Source organism: Bos indicus x Bos taurus, chromosome 22 (assembly GCF_003369695.1).
Source record: "Bos indicus x Bos taurus breed Angus x Brahman F1 hybrid chromosome 22, Bos_hybrid_MaternalHap_v2.0, whole genome shotgun sequence".
Lineage (NCBI taxonomy): Eukaryota > Metazoa > Chordata > Mammalia > Artiodactyla > Bovidae > Bos > Bos indicus x Bos taurus.
In genome coordinates this window covers 7,128,346-7,147,777 of record NC_040097.1, presented here as the reverse complement: position 1 = coordinate 7,147,777, position 19,432 = coordinate 7,128,346, and the positions used below count along the sequence as shown (strand labels likewise).

The 19,432-nt window shown below is 46.8% G+C and overlaps 1 protein-coding gene across 1 annotated transcript in view; it reads right to left on the bottom strand.

Annotated features, from left to right (window-relative positions):
* Positions 1-19,432, bottom strand: part of LIMD1 (LIM domains containing 1) — a 79,121-nt gene that overhangs the window by 15,538 nt on the left and 44,151 nt on the right. The window contains exon 3 of the mRNA XM_027522267.1: positions 3,284-3,351. Coding sequence (XP_027378068.1) covers positions 3,284-3,351 — 68 coding nt within the window. The remainder of the gene's footprint in view (positions 1-3,283; positions 3,352-19,432) is intronic.

Genomic DNA, 19,432 nt, shown 5'->3' with positions numbered 1-19,432 from the left:
TGCTGAAGCCTGGCTTGGAGAATTTTGAGTATTACTTTACTAGCGTGTGAGATGAGTGCAATTGTGCGGTAGTTTGAGCGTTCTTTGGCGTTGCCTTTCTTTGGGATTGGAATGTAAACTGACCTTTTCCAGTCCTGTGGCCACTGCTGAGTTTTCCAAATTTGCTGGCATATTGAGTGCAACACTTTCACAGCATCATCTTTCAGGATTTGGAATAGTTCAACTGGAATTCCATCACCTCCACTAGCTTTGTTCGTAGTGATGCTTTCTAAGGCCCACTTGACTTCACATTCCAGGATGTCTGGCTCTAGGTGAGTGATCACACCATCGTGATTATCTGGGTCGTGAAGATCTTTTTTGTACAGTTCTTCTGTGTATTCTTGCCATCTCTTCTTAATATCTTCTGCTTCTGTTAGGTCCATACCATTTCTGTCCTTTATCGAGCTCATCTTTGCATGAAATGTTCCTTTGGTATCTCTGATTTTCTTGAAGAGATCCCTAGTCTTTCCCATTCTGTTGTTTTCCTCTATTTCTTTGCATTGATCGCTGAAGAAGGCTTTCTTATCTCTTCTTGCTATTCTTTGGAACTCTGCATTCAGATGTTTATATCTTTCCTTTTCTCCTTTGCTTTTCATTTCTCATCTTTTCACAGCTATTTGTAAGGCCTCCCCAGACAGCCATTTTGCTTTTTTGCATTTCTTTTCTATGGGAATGGTCTTGAGCCCTGCCTCCTGTACAGTGTCACGGACCTCATTCCATAGTTCATCAGGCACTCTATCAGATCTAGGCCCTTAAATCTATTTCTCACTTCCACTGTATAATCATAAGGGATTTGATTTAGGTCATACCTGAATGGTCTCATGGTTTTCCCTATTTTCTTCAATTTAAGTCTGAATTTGGCAATAAGGAGTTCATGGTCTGAGCCACAGTCAGCTCCTGGTCTTGTTTTTGCTGACTGTATAGAGCTTCTCCATCTTTGGCTGCAAAGAATATAATCAACCTGATTTCGGTGTTGACTATCTGGTGATGTCCATGTATAGAGTCTTCTCTTGTGTTGTTGGAAGAGGGTGTTGGTTATGACCAGTGCATTTTCTTGGCAAAACTCTATTAGTCTTTGCCCTGCTTCATTCCGTATTCCAAGGCCAAATTTGCCTGTTACTCCAGGTGTTTCTTGACTTCCTACTTTTGCATTCCAGTCCCCTATAATGAAAAGGAGATCTTTTTTGGGTGTTAGTTCTAAAATGTCTTGTAGGTCTTCATAGAACCGTTCAACTTCAGCTTCTACAGCGTTACTGGTTGGGGCATAGACTTGGATTACTGTGATATTGAATGGTTTGCCTTGGAAACAAACAGAGATTATTCTGTCGTCTTTGAGATTGCATCCAAGTACTGCATTTCGGACTCTTCTGTTGACCATGATGGCGACTCCATTTCTTCTGAGGGATTCCTGCCCACAGTAGTAGATATAATGGTCATCTGAGTTAAATTCACCCATTTCAGTTCGCTGATTCCTAGACTGTTGACATTCACTCTTGCCATCTCTTGTTTGATCACTTCAAATTTGCCTTGCTTCATGGACCTGACATTCCAGGTTTCCTATGCAATATTGCTCTTTACAGCATCGTATCTTGCTTCTATCACCAGTCACATCCACAGCTGGGTACTGTTTTTGCTTTGGCTCCTCAGAGCCTTGCATGCCTCCAGCACCCATCACTTTGCCCAGGCATGGGCAGATGACCCACCCAGAGCCCATGAGACTCTAGAAGCAGGACAGGCACTCAGCCCAGCAGATTTGAAGCTGGGAGACAGTCAACTCTGGTATGGCACCACCATCTGACTATCACATACACAGCACCAGTGACTAAAGTGAACACGTGGGAGGAAACGACCTCCCGAGGGCATGCAGGAATCAGTTTCCTTGGGTTTGCTTGCCTGTTACTGGCAAACATGAGTCATCATGAGTCAACCCACACATCCATGAAGAGGCTGGTCCGGAGCCATCTCTGGGTCACACACTGGTCATCCTACTGACCGGGCATGGCTCCTTGCCTGGAGCTGTGTTAGGGTCTAAAGATGAGAAGGTGAAACACTGTGTTCCCCTCTCCCTAGGAACCTTCAGTCAAGTCAGGGAAGACTTGTAAATGGACAGGCAGTGCGCTAACCGCTGGCCAGAAAAGGTCAAGGGCAGCAGCACAGAGGAGGGGGACCCACTCTGAGGCCAGGGAACATGCAGGCTGTCGGAGGATCTGGGCAAACAAACAGGGAAGGCGTTCCTGGCAGCGGACCCAGTGCAGACTCCAGCACACAGGGCGGGACGTGGGCGTGCAGAGAACCGCAAGCCCCACAGTGAGTGAGATGCAAGGCTGCGAGGGAGGCCGCCCGGACCGCAGGGAGCTTCCGCGCATGTGCGGAACCCTGGCGCCGGGCCTGGGCGACGCGGCCGTGCAGCAGGGTGCGGGCCGTGGAGCCACAGGCGCCCGGGGGCGACGCGGTGGCACCAGGGCCTGGCCGCACTCTAGGAGGGAGAGGAAGGAGGCGGGGGGCAGGAGGAACCTAGGGCCCTGTTCTGAGAGTCGAGGTCCCAGGCAAGGCTGTTTTTTGGCTTCAGGTGACTCTCAAGGGAGTGGGAGGGCTGGGGGCCAACCCTGGGCCTGCCCAGTGGGCAGGGAGACCGTGAGCAGCTGGCCTCAGAGGTGCCCACAGGGCTGGAGTTCAGCTCTGGGACTCTCTGGCACATGGATGGACTTTTCAGCAGTGGGAGAGGCAGAATGAGACATAAGGGGGACCGGGATCCCAGAGAGAGAGTTAAAAGCAGGGTGGAGGGGCTTCCCGGGTGGCTTGGTGGTGAGGAGCCTCCTTGCCCATGTAGGAGGTGCGGATTCCATCCCTGATCCAGGAAGACCCCACATGCTGCAGGGCAGCTAAGCTTGGGAGCCACAGCTACTGAAGCCCGCATTCCTAGAGCTGCACTCCTCAACAAGAGAGGCCAGCGCAATGAGAAGCAGGGAGGACCCAGTGCAGCCATAAATAAATAAAATTAAAAAAAAAAAAAGATCTGGGTGAGATGGGCAAGGCACAAGAAGTCAGGCTGAGTGACCGTGAAGTCCCTGAGAAGCACAGAGCTGTGCGGCTTGTCATTTGCCTGGGAACGTGGGCCACTCGCCTGCTGCCGCTAAAGAAACGACTGGACCCCTTTCTCCAGTGGCGCGGCCTCCAGGGGGAGCTGGGGGGCGCCACGGAGTTAAACCACCTTCTGCCAGGCCTGCTTGGGTGACACACTCACCAGGAAGTCTTCCTCGCAGAACACTTTGCCGTTGACGAAATAAAAGGCTTTTCCTCTCAGCTTCCGGCCTAAGGAGAAAGCACAAAGGCAGGGTAAGAAGAAAATGCTCATAGGCACTGGAAAAGGAGACAAGAAGGGCTTGTAAAGCAGAAATAATCATGCAGAAAACAATGCCAACCATTAGTCACAGGTTCTGGTTTCTGGAAGGTGACGTGGCCCTTAGTAACAGGCAGACTCGGGCCAGAAGACAGGGTCTCTGATATGGGTGCCGCCTGGCAGGCCAACTGGGGAATCCTCCTATACCTACTTCTGCCACCTCCTCTCTGCTGAGAAAGAGGCCACTGAGACACTGGGTGACAAGGTGGCAGTGGTGCCCGCATGTGCAGGGACCAGGCTACCGTCTCCTGTGAAGCTGGTGTTTCCCACAGGGCTGGGGACCCTCGCCTCTGAGATGGTCTCCAGGGCGTGCTGGAGACAGCCTGTCAGGAAAGTCCCATAAACTGGTCAGCTCTTATTTTCCTTACTTCCACGTCTTTTCTCATCTGAACGACAGAAAACGCACGCTGCTGAAAAGATGACGAAGTTTCCTGTTTTCTCTGGATCTCAATGGGGTGGGCGGGAGTGGGAAACATGCAAGACACCCTGACTGCTCAGATATAACTTTAGTTTCCAGAGAGCTACGATGCTGACAAGAAGTGTACTATTTATCAACTCCTTAGATCCCTTTTGAAAAAAAAAAAACCAAAAACACCTGTTCAAGGTAAGTGGGAACATCTTGGTGGGGGACCCTGAAGCAGCAACCCCAGATCTAAGAATATTTACAGGGCCACACACAAAACACACCCAACAGACTCCATGGAAGCTTCAGAAACTGAATAATTTCTAAACACTAGTGGAATCAAGACCCTTAGACCTAGTTCACCTGAAACCAAAATCACCAGTGTCAAAAAACTAACAGTGCTGGAGACACACAGAAATCCCCCCATACACAGTGGGTGTCCTCACCTGTGACGCCCCAGAGCAGGTCAACAGTACAAGGTACCTGGGGAGAGGGTGCTGATGAGGACTCGTCAGAGCTCAGAGAGGACTCTGAAAGCATCAACACAGGCGAAACACCACAAAAGGAAAAATAAACTAAAAAGCAAACCTCCAGACAGACTAAAGACCTCAGACTTTCTGTGAAACACAAAAGCCACTGTGTTAGAAATTACAGGCGACTGTCTTTGACTTTGGCGAGGTAAGGATTTCCATCCAGTGACCTTCCACTAGAAATGGGCTTCCCTAGTAGCTCAGTTGGTAAAGACTCTGCCTGCAATGCAGGAGACCTCGGTTTGATTCCTGGCGTGGGAAGATCCCCTGAAGAAGGGATAGCCTACCCATTCCAGTGTTCTTGGACTTCTCTGGTGGCTCAGCTGGTAAAGAATCCACCTGCGATGTGAGAGACCTGGGTTTGATCCCTGGGTTGGGAAGATCCCCTGGAGAAGGGAACCACTATTCCACTCCAGTATTCTGGCCTGGAGAATCCCATACAGTCCATGGGGTCGCAGAGAGTCAGACACGACTGAGTGACTTTCACTTTCATGGTAAGTTCCTCAGGAAGGCCCTGACCCTCTCCTGGCCTCATCAGACCCTTTGTGTGGTGTTAGCTGCTGCCAGATTCACTGTTGTCTCACTGTCGCCCCAACCCTCTGATTGGTTCCTCTAGAACAGTTTAATGCTCTGAGCATGTGCTACATTCCCTGAGGATGTAACTGTAATTTTAATTCAGCCTTGGGCTAAGCGGGCTTGGTAATCATCTCAGTTCAGTTCAGTTCAGTTGCTCAGTCATGTCCGACTCTTTGCGAACCCATGAACCACAGCACGCTAGGCCTCCCCGTCCATCACCAACTCCCAGAGTCCACCCAAACCCATGTCCATTGAGTTGGTGATGCCATCCAACCATCTCATCCTCTGTCGTCCCCTTCTCCTCCTGCCTTCAATCTTTCCCAGCATCAGGGTCTTTTCAAATGAGTCAGCTCTTCGCATCAGGTGGCCTAGTTTCAGCTTCAGCATCAGTCCCTCCAATGAATACCCAGGGCAGATCTCCTTTAGGATGGACTGGTTGGACCCCCTTGCAGTCCAAGGGACTCTCAAGAGTCTTCAACACCACAGTTGAAAAGCATCAATTCTTCGGCGCTCAGCTTTCTTTATAGTCCAACTCCCACATCCATACCTGACCACTGGAAAAACCATAGCCTTGACTAGATGGACCTTTGTTGGCAAAGTAATATCTCTGCTTTTTAATATGCTGTCTAGGTTGGTTATAACTTTCCTTCTAAGGAGCTGCTGCTGCTAAGTCGCTTCAGTCGTGTCCGACTCTGTGCGACCCCATAGACGGCAGCCCACCAGGCTCTGCCGTCCCTGGGATTCTCCAGGCAAGAACACTGGAGTGGGTTGTCATTGCCTTCTCCATTGTGTGAAAGTGAAGTCGCTCAGTCACATCCAACTTGTAGCGACCCCATGGACTGCAGCCTACCAGGCTCCTCCATCCATGGGATTTTCTAGGCAAGAGTACTGGAGTGGCTTGCCATTGCCTTCTCCGTTCTAAGGAGCAAGCATCTTTTAATTTCATGGCTGCAGTCACCATCTATAGTGATTTTGGAGCCCAGAAAAATAAAGTCAGCCACTGTGTCCACTGTTTCCCCATCTATTTGCCATGAAGTGATGGGACTGGATGCCATGATCTTCGTTTTCTGAATGTTGAGCTTTAAGCCAACTTTTTCACTCTCCTCTTTCACTTTCATCAAGAGGCTCTTTAGTTCTTCTTCACTTTCTGCCATAAGGGTGGTGTCATCTGCATATCTGAGGTTATTGATATTTCTCCTGGCAATCTTCATTCCAGACTGTGCTTCCTCCAGCCCAGCGTTTCTCATGATGTACTCTCCATAAAAGTTAAATACGCATGGTGACAATTTACAGCCTTGATGTACTCCTTTTCCTATTTGGAACCAGTCTGTTGTTCCATGCTCAGTTCTAACTGTTGCTTCCTGACCTGCATACAGATTTCTCAAGAGGCAGGTCAGGTGGTATTCCCATCTCTTTCAGAATTTTCCACAGTTTATTGTGATCCACACAGTCAAAGTCTTTGGCATAGTCAATAAAGCAGAAATAGATGTTTTTTCTGGAACTCTCTTGCTTTTTCGCTGATCCAGCAGATGTTGGCAATTTGATCTCTGGTTCTTCTGCCTTTTCTAAAACCAGCTTGAACATCTGGAAGTTCACGGTTCACATATTGCTGAAGCCTGGCTTGGAGAATTTTGAGCATTACTTTACTAGTGTGTGAGATGAGTGCAACTGTGCAGTAGTTTGAGCATTCTTTGGTATTACCTTTATTTGGGATTCGAATGAACACTGACCTTTTCCAGTTCTGTGGTAATCATCTAACCGAGGGCAATAAATTGAATAGAAGGAAAGCAAGTCAGGGATAAGAAGATGGCTACAACATAGCATTAGTATCTAAAACGCATAAAGAACATCAATAATCCTGAGAAAAAGACAACTGTGTGTGTTTGTATACCTAGATCAGATAAACATGCACACTTACATGACTGCAAAAATCAGTGTATGCTCATACGTACATGTAAACCGAATGTCAATAGTCACCTGTGAGTAAAGGAAATGGTGATTTTTATTAGTTTTTTCCCCCCCTGCAATAACTACGTATATTACTTTTATTGCCTGAACAACAAACTTTAGTGGAGTGAGAGTGTGAAGGGCAATGGAGCGCATGTTAGAATCTTTAGCTCTCCAAACTTTCCTTCTGTCCTCCCCTCAGAGTAGTTCTAGGAGGTTCTCATTATAGAACCTTCACAAGCATTTCCCAACTAGACTAGACTAAAAAGAATGAGTACCTACAGCTCAATGATTTCAGGGTCCCTATAACAGAATCCTCTGACATCCATAGAAGTTTAATTTAACAATGTTACTGACTTACAATTCTCTCCCTCCATAAAAAGATTCCAGAGGACCCAGAGTTTCAGAAAGGAAAGTGAGAACTAACAAGAGTGTCTTTTCCACCTTGTGCCCCGGGATTTAGGCTCAGGGTGACACTAACGGGCTGCTTCCCTACAGCCAAGCCGACAAGGACACAAAGAGCCCACCGTTAAAAGGAGCTGCCCAGACATGCAGGAAAACAGTCCCCCCGCCACACACACCGTCTGGCTGCAAGTCTGTGGCGTGCCCCTGGCTCTGCTCTGGGGTGTCCCAACCAGGATGAACCAGTGCGGATGAGAGCCAAGGAAGCGAGGCTGCAGCTGCTAAGGTGGTCACTAGAGGGAGCCAGGAGGCTGCCTGGAAATGCACAGGACTTGCCAGAGAGAGAGAAAGCTTCTGAGCCAAGGTGTGGAGAACACCCAGCTCTTCTCTTGGGATGGGATCAGGGACATTCTAAGGAATCTCGGCAGGAATTAGCTTTTTGATTTAACAGACGGTAGATCACCTCTCTTCCAAAAATGACAGAGGAAAAGGGTCACACGCGCCGAACTCAAACCCTGTAGCAGTCTAAGAAAGATAAATGAGAGCTTTTTCACATATGATAACAAAGATTTTTTTAAACAATCACATTTGTTTGTGATGGCCATCAGTGCATATTTCTGTAAGCTACAGAGAAGAGTGTAAAATGATAAGCTCACCCTGGAGAGGAAACTCTTAAATTATTTATCTCTGACTCAGAGGGGCTGTCTGGGACTTAGCTTAGGGAATGAATCAGAAATATGAATAAATGTTTACTTGGATCCAAACTGGCAGCCTTAGAGGAAATGATCACATAAAGCAGAGTACATGTAAATGTAACATGTAGCCATTTAAAACACCCTTCAAATAAGTGTTTCAGTGGTATGAGAAAATGCTTTACTATAGGAGGGTACTCAAATTATGTTAGTAAGGGACAAACGCAAGCTAGATACCTGCACCTACATTTACAGCACAATTCCATTTTGGTAACCTACACCCACACACACACCACTGATGTTCAAAATGGAAGGCTGCATACTAAAACTAATCGCTTTTAGCACTGGTCGATAGCACTACAGGAAAATTTCACTTTCCATTTTATATTTTTCTTTCAAAAACGTATCTAATGTTATATAGCACTGACAGGCTTATTCAAGGGAAATTTCACTTACCACTTTATACTTTTCAATATTTACAACATTTTTCTATTATTAAATACAGTTCAGTTCAGTCGCTCAGTCGTGTCCGACTCTTTGCAACCTCATGAATCACAGCACGCCAGACCTCCCTGTCCATCACCAACTGCCGGAGTTCACCCAAACTCATGTCCATCGAGTCGGTGATACCATCCAGCCATCTCATCCTCTGTCATCCCCTTCTCCTCCTGCCCCCAATCCCTCCCAGCATCAGGGTCTTTTCCAATGAGTCAACTCTTCGCATGAGGTGGCCAAAGTATTGGAGTTTCAGCTTTAGCATCATTGCTTCCAAAGAAATCCCAGGTCTGATCTCCTTCAGAATGGACTGGTTGGATCTCCTTGCAGTCCAAGGGACTGAAGAGTCTTCTCCAACACCACAGTTCAAAAGCATCAATTCTTCGGCACTCAGCTTTCTTCACAGTCCAACTCTCACATCCATACATGACCACTGGAAAAACCATAGCCTTGACTAGATGGACCTTTGCTGGCAAAGTAATGTCTCTGCTTTTGAATATGCCATCTAGGTTGGTCATAACTTTCCTTCCAAGGAGTAAGTGCGTCTTTTAATGTCATGGCTGCAATCACCATCTACAGTGATTTTGGAGCCCCCAAAATTAAATACAGTAGAAGATGGTATAAGAGAAATTTCACCTTCTGCTTCACACATTTTAAATTTTTCTAGAATCATGTATTCATAATCTGAGAAACAATACTTTCTTCTTAACTTTCAAGTAAAACTCATGTAATAATGTGAAAAGGAAAAAAAAAGTAAGATTCAGTTATGTAATGAAGAAATTTAAAGAAAAAAGACTGGAAAGGAAATCTGTGCAAGAATGACAGGGTCTCTGGGTAGACGTACATGGTATCTGAATGACTGTGGGGGGTGAGGCAGGAATTCACTAGTTGTTTGCTTCTTTATACTCTCCTAAACTTCCCCAAACTTAATAGTGAGCAGGTGTCAGTTTGATGATCATTCTAAAAAGTGCCCAACTGGCCAGACAAATCCTCTCCCTGCCAGGTCCCAGAGCTGAGGAGTCCCATGTCCAGACCCCAGAGGCAGGGGCAGCAGACAAAGGTTGCATCTCTATTTCCTTTATTACCAAAAAAATATAAATAAACAAGGACTTCCCCCACAGACCCAAGAAGGTGGGGCCTTTCTCTGCTCTGAAGGACTCAAACTCTGGTTTTCACGAAAGTTTTAAACGATCCACCCCACCCCCACCCCGAGTTTAGAAACCGACTTCCACACCCATAGTTTGCATTTTCTCAAAGTGAGAGAAGGAAACTAACATCTGTTGATGGCCTCCTGTTGTTTCAAGTGCCGTATTTAGAAGTTTCATACACTAAAAAATAGTTTTTAAAGTGTGTGAATACACTGCCACACGTTACTACATCGTTAGTCCCCCTTCTGTTCCCACCTTCCACGTTCCTTTCATAGAGACATTTCACAAACCACTCCCTGTCTCCTACTCTAGGATGCATTCAGCGGGAAAGAATTCACCAAAGAATTAGGCAGAAATAGGACCCATCACGTGTCAACATCACGGAGCAGTGTGGGAATGCAGGGACCGGGGATCACTGGACATGACAGCCAGTGATCTGTGGTCAGCAGTCTGGGCTTCCTCTTCTCTTTCATAAAGACGCCATGTGGTGTCTCCTCACTCCGTCCTGTCTGACTCTTTGAGACCCCATGGACTGCAGCCCACCAGACTCCTCTGTCTGGGGGATTTCCCAGGAAAGAATACTGGAGTGGGTTGCCACTTCCTTCTCCAGGGGATCTTCCCAAGCCAGGGATCAAACCCACATCTCCTGCATTGGCAGGCGGATTCTTTGCCACTGAGCCACCAGGAAAGCCCTAAAGACACCATGGAAAGTGAATGTTAGTTGCTCAGTTACGTCCAACCCTTTGAGACCCATGGACTGTAGGCTGCCAGGCTCCTCTGTCTATGGAATTCTCCAGGCAAGAATACTGGAGTGGGTAGCCATTTCCTTCTCCAAGGGATCTTCCTGACCCAGGGACTGAACCCAGGTCTCCTGCATTGCAGGTGGATTCTTAGGTCAAACAATATCATCTCCACCTCATACATTAGGAAGGCTCAGCGAGGCTCGCCCAGGTAATGAACGGGCAGGTTGGAAGCCAGGCTGTCTGACGGTGACGTGTGTGCTTGTTCCATTGTGCCATAAGCCCACCTGCACGGTTTAACATCTGCTGAGTGCACACCGCCATGTGGAATCCAGTCTCTCTCTCCTTACTAGGGAATGGAGAGGGCGTTTTCATTTTTTAAAGTGCCTTCTATGTACTGGGCACTTTACCTACCCTGTATCCCTTTAACTGTCTTGACAATTCTGTAAAAATCCCTTGTGATGGCATCCATGTGGGATATCACTCGACTGGTGACGACCCCCATCTTCTACCGTAGACACACTGAAGGAAGGTAAGGCCATGCAGAAAACAGCAAGCAAACTCCTCTTGAAAAGCAGAGAGGCAGAAAGAAGGTATTCTCCAGGCTGAATCACTCTAGATCTAGCCAATGAAACAGACACCGATGAACTGGGAAATTCCTGGAATCACAGCCGCTGTCCTGAAAGTTCCAGGCAAGGGCAGGACCCCAAGCCATCCTCACTGACAAATAAGCTAGAGCAGCCGAGCACCGCCAGGTGGCGCCAGACCACAGCCACGACGGGACAGGCAGGAACCACACAGTGGGGCTGAGAACTCCGGGCTGGTGGGCGTTGGAGGTTGGCTGGGGTCATCTCATTAAACCCGGCAATAATGTGACCCCAGAGCAGTTTAACTCCGCATACGGCATTGTATGCAGTTTCACTGAGTCTTCATGTTGCAGATGAGGAAACAAAAGCTAAAGGGTCCAGCACGTCTGGCTGTCTGGCCAAAGCCAAGTACAAGAACTGGGCTTTGAACCCAGGCCTCACAAGAAACCCACTCCAGGGTCCTCGCCCGGGAAATCCACGGCCAGAGGAGCCTGGTGGGCTACAGTCCGCAGGGTCGCAAAGAGTCGGACACGACTGGGCAACTGAACAACTCACTGGTGCCAGGTCAACTCTTCCCATCGCACTGTACCTTTGCCCTGGAACGGGAGAAGGTGGATTTCTTGACCTTCCCAATGATACTTCTTCCCCATGTGACTCCCCTGAGTGCTGGTGACAAGGCACAGTCCTCACACTGCCGATGGTGGCACGTATTTGGAGCCAGCGGAGCCGTGCCAGAGCTCACACAGACCGGAAGATAAAGCAGAACGGCCAAGGCGTGAACACGAGAAAACAGGCCTGCGGTTCTCAGACTTCAGCGTGCTTCAGAACCACCTGGCAGCTGTGCTAACACACAAGGCTTCTACGGCCCCGCCTCAGAGATTCTGACTCAGTAGGTCCGGGAAGGGCCTGAGGATCCGCCTGTCGGACGACTTCTCAGGTGCCGCTGACCATGCTGGTCCAGGGACCGCACTTGGAGAACCGCTGAGTCGGGCTGCGCCTCGGGCCCGTCTCTGAACTAGCAGCTCCACTGGAAGAGAGTCACCCAGGTCCACCAAAACTGCTGAGCCTGGCCGGGGCTCCCCTGGCGGGCCAGGGGCTGAGAATCCACTGCCAGGGCGGGGCATGTGAGTTCCATCTCTGATCCGGAAACTAAGATCTCACACGTCACGGTGCAACTAAACCCACGCGCCACAACCACTGAGCCCGCGTGCCCTAGAGCCTGTGCCCCGCAGCAAGAGAAGGCACCGGAGCAAGAAGCCGGCACACTACAGCTAGAGAGTAGCCACCGAGTATCAAGTATTGCAACTAGGGGACGTCCGAGCAGCAACGAAGAGCCTGTGCGCTGCTGGTGAGACCCAGTGCAGCAAAAACTAAAGACGCAGACCATTCCTATAACAATTAGCATCAAATACAAAGCTGTTGAGAAGGAAGAAGGTGTGTCGGGTTACATCTTCGCAACTCTAGTTTCAGAATCATCCTGCTTCAAGCAGAGGAAGTCCCTGAAACGGGAAACAGCTGGTGATATGCACACGAAAAATATTCCAAATAAAGAGTTTTTCCAGAGCTATGGAATATAGTAGTCAAAGTCGCTCTTTATTTTCCGATCACAACAATAGCTCATAAAATATTGACTAATAAATGCACAGACTCATCAAGAATCCACTCCAAAAAGCCAAGAATCCACTCCAAAAAGCCACTTCCCATAGATGCAGTGAATGAATACTTTATATAGGTCTACGGGGGCACCTCCAGATGAAAAGAGAAAAATGTGGATAAAGTCAGCGTAGCTTAGTGAGGGAAAGAGCAGCTGAGGACGACACTAGAGAGGTCGGCCACTTAGTGTGACAAATAAAACTAAACTGGCAACACTCACCATTCTTCCTGATTTCTAGAAATAGAAACAGCTCAACTACTCTGGAAAAGTAATTGGCCCTTAGCAGTAAGACCTAACCGCAAATGTGTTTCCAAAATATCTCCCTGAAAAGTAACAATGCAAAGTTCTCCCGACAATGAAGATACTTCCTGAGAGAAGTAAAAACCCGCAATCCTTCGGATACGTTTTTATTGTACTGTTCCAGCTGGTAACAATGCAAAGTTCTCCCGACAATGAAGATACTTCCTGAGAGAAGTAAAAACCCGCAATCCTTCGGATACGTTTTTATTGTACTGTTCCAGCTGGTAACTTCTACCTGTGCCATCCGCAGTGGCTACCAGCCCATATGTGCCCACTGATACGTAATTCTGTATTATTCAAAATAACATTAAAAATTCAGTTCAAGGGCTTCCCTGGTGACTCAGCAGTAAAGAATCCTCCTGCCAATGCTGGGGACATGGGTTCGATCCCTGATGCGGGAAGATCCCACGTGCCGCAGGGCAGCTAAGCCCGTGTGCCACCACGACTGAAGCCTGTGCACCCTGGAGCCCGTGCTCCACAAGAGAAGCCACTGCAATGAAAAACCCATGCACCCCGCTCGATGCAACTAGAGAAAAGCCCGTGCAACAGTGAAGACCCAGCACAGTGAAATTCTTTTTTAAAATTCAGTTCAGGAGGAGGAAATGGCTACCCACTCCAATATTTTTGCCTGGGAAATCCCATCGACAGGGGAGCTTGGCGGGCTATAGTCCATGGGGTCGCGAAAGAGTTGGACACGACTCAGCGACCAAACGAGAATGATGTTTCAATGCATAATAAAATAAAAACGTCTGCTCAAAAAAAAAAAAAGAAGAGTTCAAGCTTCCTCAAGCAGGGTCTGGGGAAGGAGCGGCAGGCGTCACATCAGGCTTCGAGGGTGGACAAGGAAGACAAGGCGTTCAAGCACAAACAGGAGGAGAAGCAGAAGAAACTCGAGGAGCTAAAAGCAAAGGGGAAAGGCCCCCCGGCCACCTGTGGAATTAAGAAATCCGGCAGAAAGGAAGCTATTCCTTGTGCCGGGGCGATGATGAGCCTTAGTTCCATTCCTGTGTAAACATCCGGATTCGCTGCCGTAGCAGCTGTTGCCACCTGTAGCTAGAATTAAATGTTGTCTTGGAACCTACTGTACATTTAAGAATAAACTTTTGTAAAAAAAAAAAAAATCAGTTCAAGTATTTGAACAAGTACATTCCAAGTCCCCGGAGGCCACTTGTGACCGGGGCAGCTACGGAGCACCTGCATCATTCACAGAGGTCTATCTGATCTACTTCTTCAAACAGCTTTTCCAGAACAGGTTAACTGTTAGAAGGCATTGCCAGTAACAAAGCAACAGAAAGAAACCAAGCAAATTGGCTGGGTTCCGACGAACAGTCCGCCTGGATTCCATAGGCTCACACCGGCCCAGTGGGACGAGGAACAAAGCAGCAAGAGAAAAGTGGAAAAGCACTCAGGCTGGGGTCCTCGGCTTCTACTTCCCAGCAGTGAGAGGCTGGCCAATCACCTACACCCCTGGGTGCCTTCGGTACCGTGTTGAGGACCGATTAGGGATGACAGCGGGCCCAGCATGTGCCGTAAGTCACTGTTGCCAGGATCCCATCGAAAACCTTCAGTTTCTGAAGCAAAAAAATCACCTCCACCTCCATCTCCCTCTTTATCCAAAACCTCCAGATCACTGCTGCTTTCTCAGTTTTTCTGTGGTCAAGGGCCAAGTCTTGGGGGTTTTGTTTTTAATTTCCATCTGCCAGACTTATTTTCTCATAAAATACAATAATGTGGGGAAATGAAAACATATGAAATCCAAGCCCCAATTTGCTTTGTCAAGTTGTTATGAAAGTGTTCAATGTCTGTTGGTTAGGAAAAGCCTCCATGTCTGTGCTTCTGTCCTACTGGCCAGCACTGGTCAAGGACCACACTCTCGAGCAGCCCACTCCACACTCCAATCCTCTTCTAAATCTCCGCTCCGGAGTCCTTTTTATGTTTTTCTTACAGTTTTACAAATCCATTCTCTTCTTGTTTTCCATGTCCATTCTTCCAGACTATCATCATCTGGGTCAGGGAAGAGAACGCTGCACAGAAAAAAAAAAAAATCCCGGAGCTTCGCAGAGGGTCTCCTTGGAGGATTTAGCAGAGCACAGATCAGCACAGGCATGTGAAGAAAATAACCACAGCTGGGGCCAAAAGACATCCAGAAGGATGAGAGAGAACAGTGCCTGATGTTCACAAGGGCCGGAAACTGTCGATTCCCAGCAGACAGACTGGGAGGATGCATAATAATCCAGGCGACGCTGAGTAAGGTTGTGCCCTGTGTTGGAGGGAATAGTTAACCCTAGACTGAGGTCTGCTGTATAAAGAAAGCTGAGCACCGAAGAACTGATGCTTTTGAACTGTGGTGTTGGAGAAGACTCTTGAGAGTCCCTTGGACTGCAAGGAGACCCAACCAGCCCATCCTAAAGGAAATCAGTCCTGAATATTCATTGGAAGGACTGATGCTGAAGCTCCAATACTTTGGCCACCTGATGTGAAGAACTGACTCATTTGAAAATATCCTGATGCTGGGAAAGATTGAAGGCGAGAGAAGGGGATGACAGAGGATGAGATGGTTGGATGGCATCACCGACTCAATGGACAGGAGTTTGAGTAAACTCCGGGAGTTGGTGACGGACAGGGAGGCCTGAAGTGCTGCAGCCCATGGGGTCGCAAAGAGTCAGACACGACTGAGTGACTGAACTGAACTGAGGTCTGCCATAAACTCACTTAGCAAATACCAAAAACCACCCTGGAAAGGATCACTGTTTCCAAGTAACTTATCTGCACCCCAGAATATTTAACTGCTCAAGAAGATTTAATAGAATGTAAAAATACCCAGGACTCAATAAGGTATGGTTTACAATGCGTGGCTTCCAATCAAAGATGATTCGGTAGGCAAAGAAGCAAGAAAACACATCCCATAATGAAGAAAACAACCCATCTGTGGAAATCAACCCAGGTCTGACACAGACATTAGAATTAGTAAAGAAGGACAAGTTACTGTTGTTCTATTCCATGTAACAGTAAGTAACTTTGCCCCCAAAGTTAACCAGCGACCCAGAAGATATTAAGAGGCCTAGACTGAACTGGTAGAGATGAAAAGTACGTCAGAGATGAGACAGACACTGAATTAAATGCAGATTACACATTGCAAGAGATAAAATCTATCTCTTGCAATTAAAGGCACAGCAATTGACATTAAAAGCACAGCAATTGTCCGAAATGCAACAGAGAGGAAAAGAATTTGAGAAATGAAAAGGCCGTGAAGTGAGCCATGGGACAACTTCAAGGTGCCAAAATGGGAATTCCTTGGCAGTCTAGCAGTTAGGACGTGGTGCTTTCACTGCCAAGGGCATTGATTCAACCCCTGGTGTGGAATTAAGATCCTTCAAGCTAGAGTGTGTGGGGTGGGGGGAAACAAAAAAAAATATATATATATATGCCAAACCAAGGGACCACTGAGTCCCTGAAGTGGAGGCTCGAGGGGAGAATGGCAGAAAATTTGAAGAAATGATGGCCAAAAATATTCCAAATTCGATGAAGACTATCAAGTCACAGATCCAAAAAGTTCAGCAAATCTCAAGCATAGGAAGCATGAAAAGTACACCAGGGACATCATGATCAAATTTCTCAAAATCAATGACAAAGAGAAAACCTTAATCTAAGGAAAAAGACGTTACATACAAAAAGACAAAGATAAAGGTCGCATTGGATTTCTCATTGAAAACAAGGCAAGCAAGAAGACAGCGAAACAACATCTTTAAAGATGAAATAAAAAGCTATCGACCTAGAATTATACACCCAGAAAATATATATATATTTCTATTTATATATTTTAGGACAATTTATATCTTTTATAACCATTATAAAAGGCCTTATATCTTTTAAAACCAGTGTGAAGTAAGAATGAATTCAGACATTCAAAAGCTGAAAGAATTCTTTACAGGCAGATCGGCACTACCAAAAAAAAAAAAAAGTTAAGTCTTTCAAGGAGAAAGAAAACAGAACCAGATGAAAACCTGGATCTAAACAAAGGAATAAAGAGGACCAGAAACAGTAACTGATTTTTTTCTTATTAGTTAAATCTCTTTAAAAGATAATTGATTAGCACAATGGAATAAAATCGAAAGAACATAAGTAAACCCTAACATTTAGCATCAGTTAATTTTTGATGAATATCCCAAGACAATCTAATTGATAAAGACTGGTCTTTTCAACAGATGGTGCTGGGAAAACTGGCTGTCCAGAGGCAAAAGAATGGATTTGAAGTTCTGCCTCACACCACATACAAAAATGAACTCAAAATGGATCAAAGAGTTCAACCTAACAACGAAAACTATAAAACTCTTAAGAACAAATGGGCATGAATCTTTGTGACCTTTGATAGGGCTATGTTTACTTAGATGAAGCACCAAAACCACAAGGAACAAAAGAAAAAACAGATAAATTAGACTATATCAAAATTTAAAAACCTTTGTGCTGGAAATAAAAATATCAAGAAAGAGAAACAATGGTATACAGAATAAGAGAAAATATTGGCAAATTATATATGATAGATTTATATGAAGAACATATAAAGAACTATTAAATGTAATAATAGAAAGACAAATAACCCAACTAAAAATGGGTAAAGGGTCTGAATAGATTTTTTCCAAATAAGACATACAAACAAGCCCATGAAAAGAATGCTCCACATTACTGGTCATCAGGGAAATGCAAATCAAAACCACACTGAGGTTCAACGTCACACTCACCAGGACGGTCAGAATCATTCAGATATCACAGGTGCTGGCAGGAAATGTGGAGACATTGGAACATTCAAACGCCGCTGGTGGGAATGTGAAATGGTGTCGCCACTTTGCAAAACGGTTCCTCAAAAAGGTGAGCACGGAGTTACCGTATGACCCACCAGTTCCACTCCTAGGTATCTATCCCGGAGAACTGAAAACAAATATGTCCACACAAAAACACGCACAGGAATCCTCACAGCAGCAAACGGCCAAAACGTGGAAAGGAGGATCCACTGACTGATGAATGGATAAAATGCAGTCCATCCGTACAATGGGCTATTTATTCAGCCACGAAGAGTGATGAAGTTCTGATACACACCTCAGCGTAGTTGACTCTGGCTAATGTGATGCTAAGTATTAGCAAAAGAAGCTAGTTACAAAAGACCACATACCTACGAATCTATTGATATGGAACATCCAGAATAGGCAGCTCTATAGAGGAGAGGTTGCTTAGGGCTAGAGGGATGGGGGTGGGGAGCAGGGTTAAGTGCCACCGTTATGCCCCCCGATATTCCCTCAGTGCTAACTGTATGCTCTGCCTTATAGTAAAGGTGGCAGATCAAGGGAAAAATCAAGATCAGTTAAACACTGTCCCCATTCTCCCAAAACCAACCTCAGAGGGGGAGACACAGACCCTGCAAACAGTTTCAATCTAATCATATTTCCTCACACAGGTATGGTGTTCCTGAGATGGATAGGATACCTGTACCCGAGGGGCCACAACAGAGACTGCAGTGGAGGACACCGCTCAGAGAGCGATGAGCACCTGTTGGGATGAAGCGGGAGACACAGGGGTAGGAAAGGGGTGAGTGACGTTCAGTGTGGCTGGTGGTTCCCAGGGACATGGGGTGGAGGAGATGGTGGCAAGAGAGCGGACGAGAAAGGGGCTGGAACCACGTGGAGCAATGTGCTCAGCGTCAAGTAAAGGAATCAGACTATGATGTTATGAGAAGAAGTGGCTGAGCTGGGGAATGGTCCCCTCGCAGCTGTGCTCAGAGGCCAGCTGTGTGGATGGGGTTGGGCAGGGCAGCCGACAGGACCTGAGGCGGTTAGGGGGAACAGAGAGGGTCTTCCCCCCGTGGGGGACCCAGACAACCAAACCCCCCAGTGGTGGCCACTGCTGCCCAAACTCTCTGCCCAGGCATTGGATCTGCCAGACTCCCAGGCTGGCCGGGGCCCCAGCGGTGCCTTGAAAAGCCAACCACAGGATCCACGCCTGGCCCCCGTGGTGAGGGTTCTCTTCCCCTTTAAACCTTAACTGGCAGGAAGGTCACACTAGCTTTGAAACATCAAGTCAACAGAATCGTATGCGGCAGATGCTTCAGAAGACCACAGGGCGACGAGGAAGGAGCGTGAGACATACTCCTAAATGGGAGAAACAGAACATAAAAGCAAGCGCCGGGATGACTTCTGAGCACTTAAAATGCGGCTAGCGTGACTGAGGGATTAAAACCTTTATTTCATTTTAATTAACGCAGTTTCCATTTAAATAGCCACATGTAGCTGCTGACTACCATACTGGACACTGCAAGTCTCTACTCCCCAAACCATAGTTCACTTATCAGTAAGAAACAATCAGTACGTTTATTGTTTTTAGCACTTTATACATCACAAGGGCAATACAGTCACACTGTAAAAAAAAAAAAAAAATACACGTGGGAGAAGAAAATCACCCGTAACCCCCAAAACAAAACAAATAATGTCAGTTCTGGAGAATCCTGCAGACAGAGCAGCCTGGCAGCCT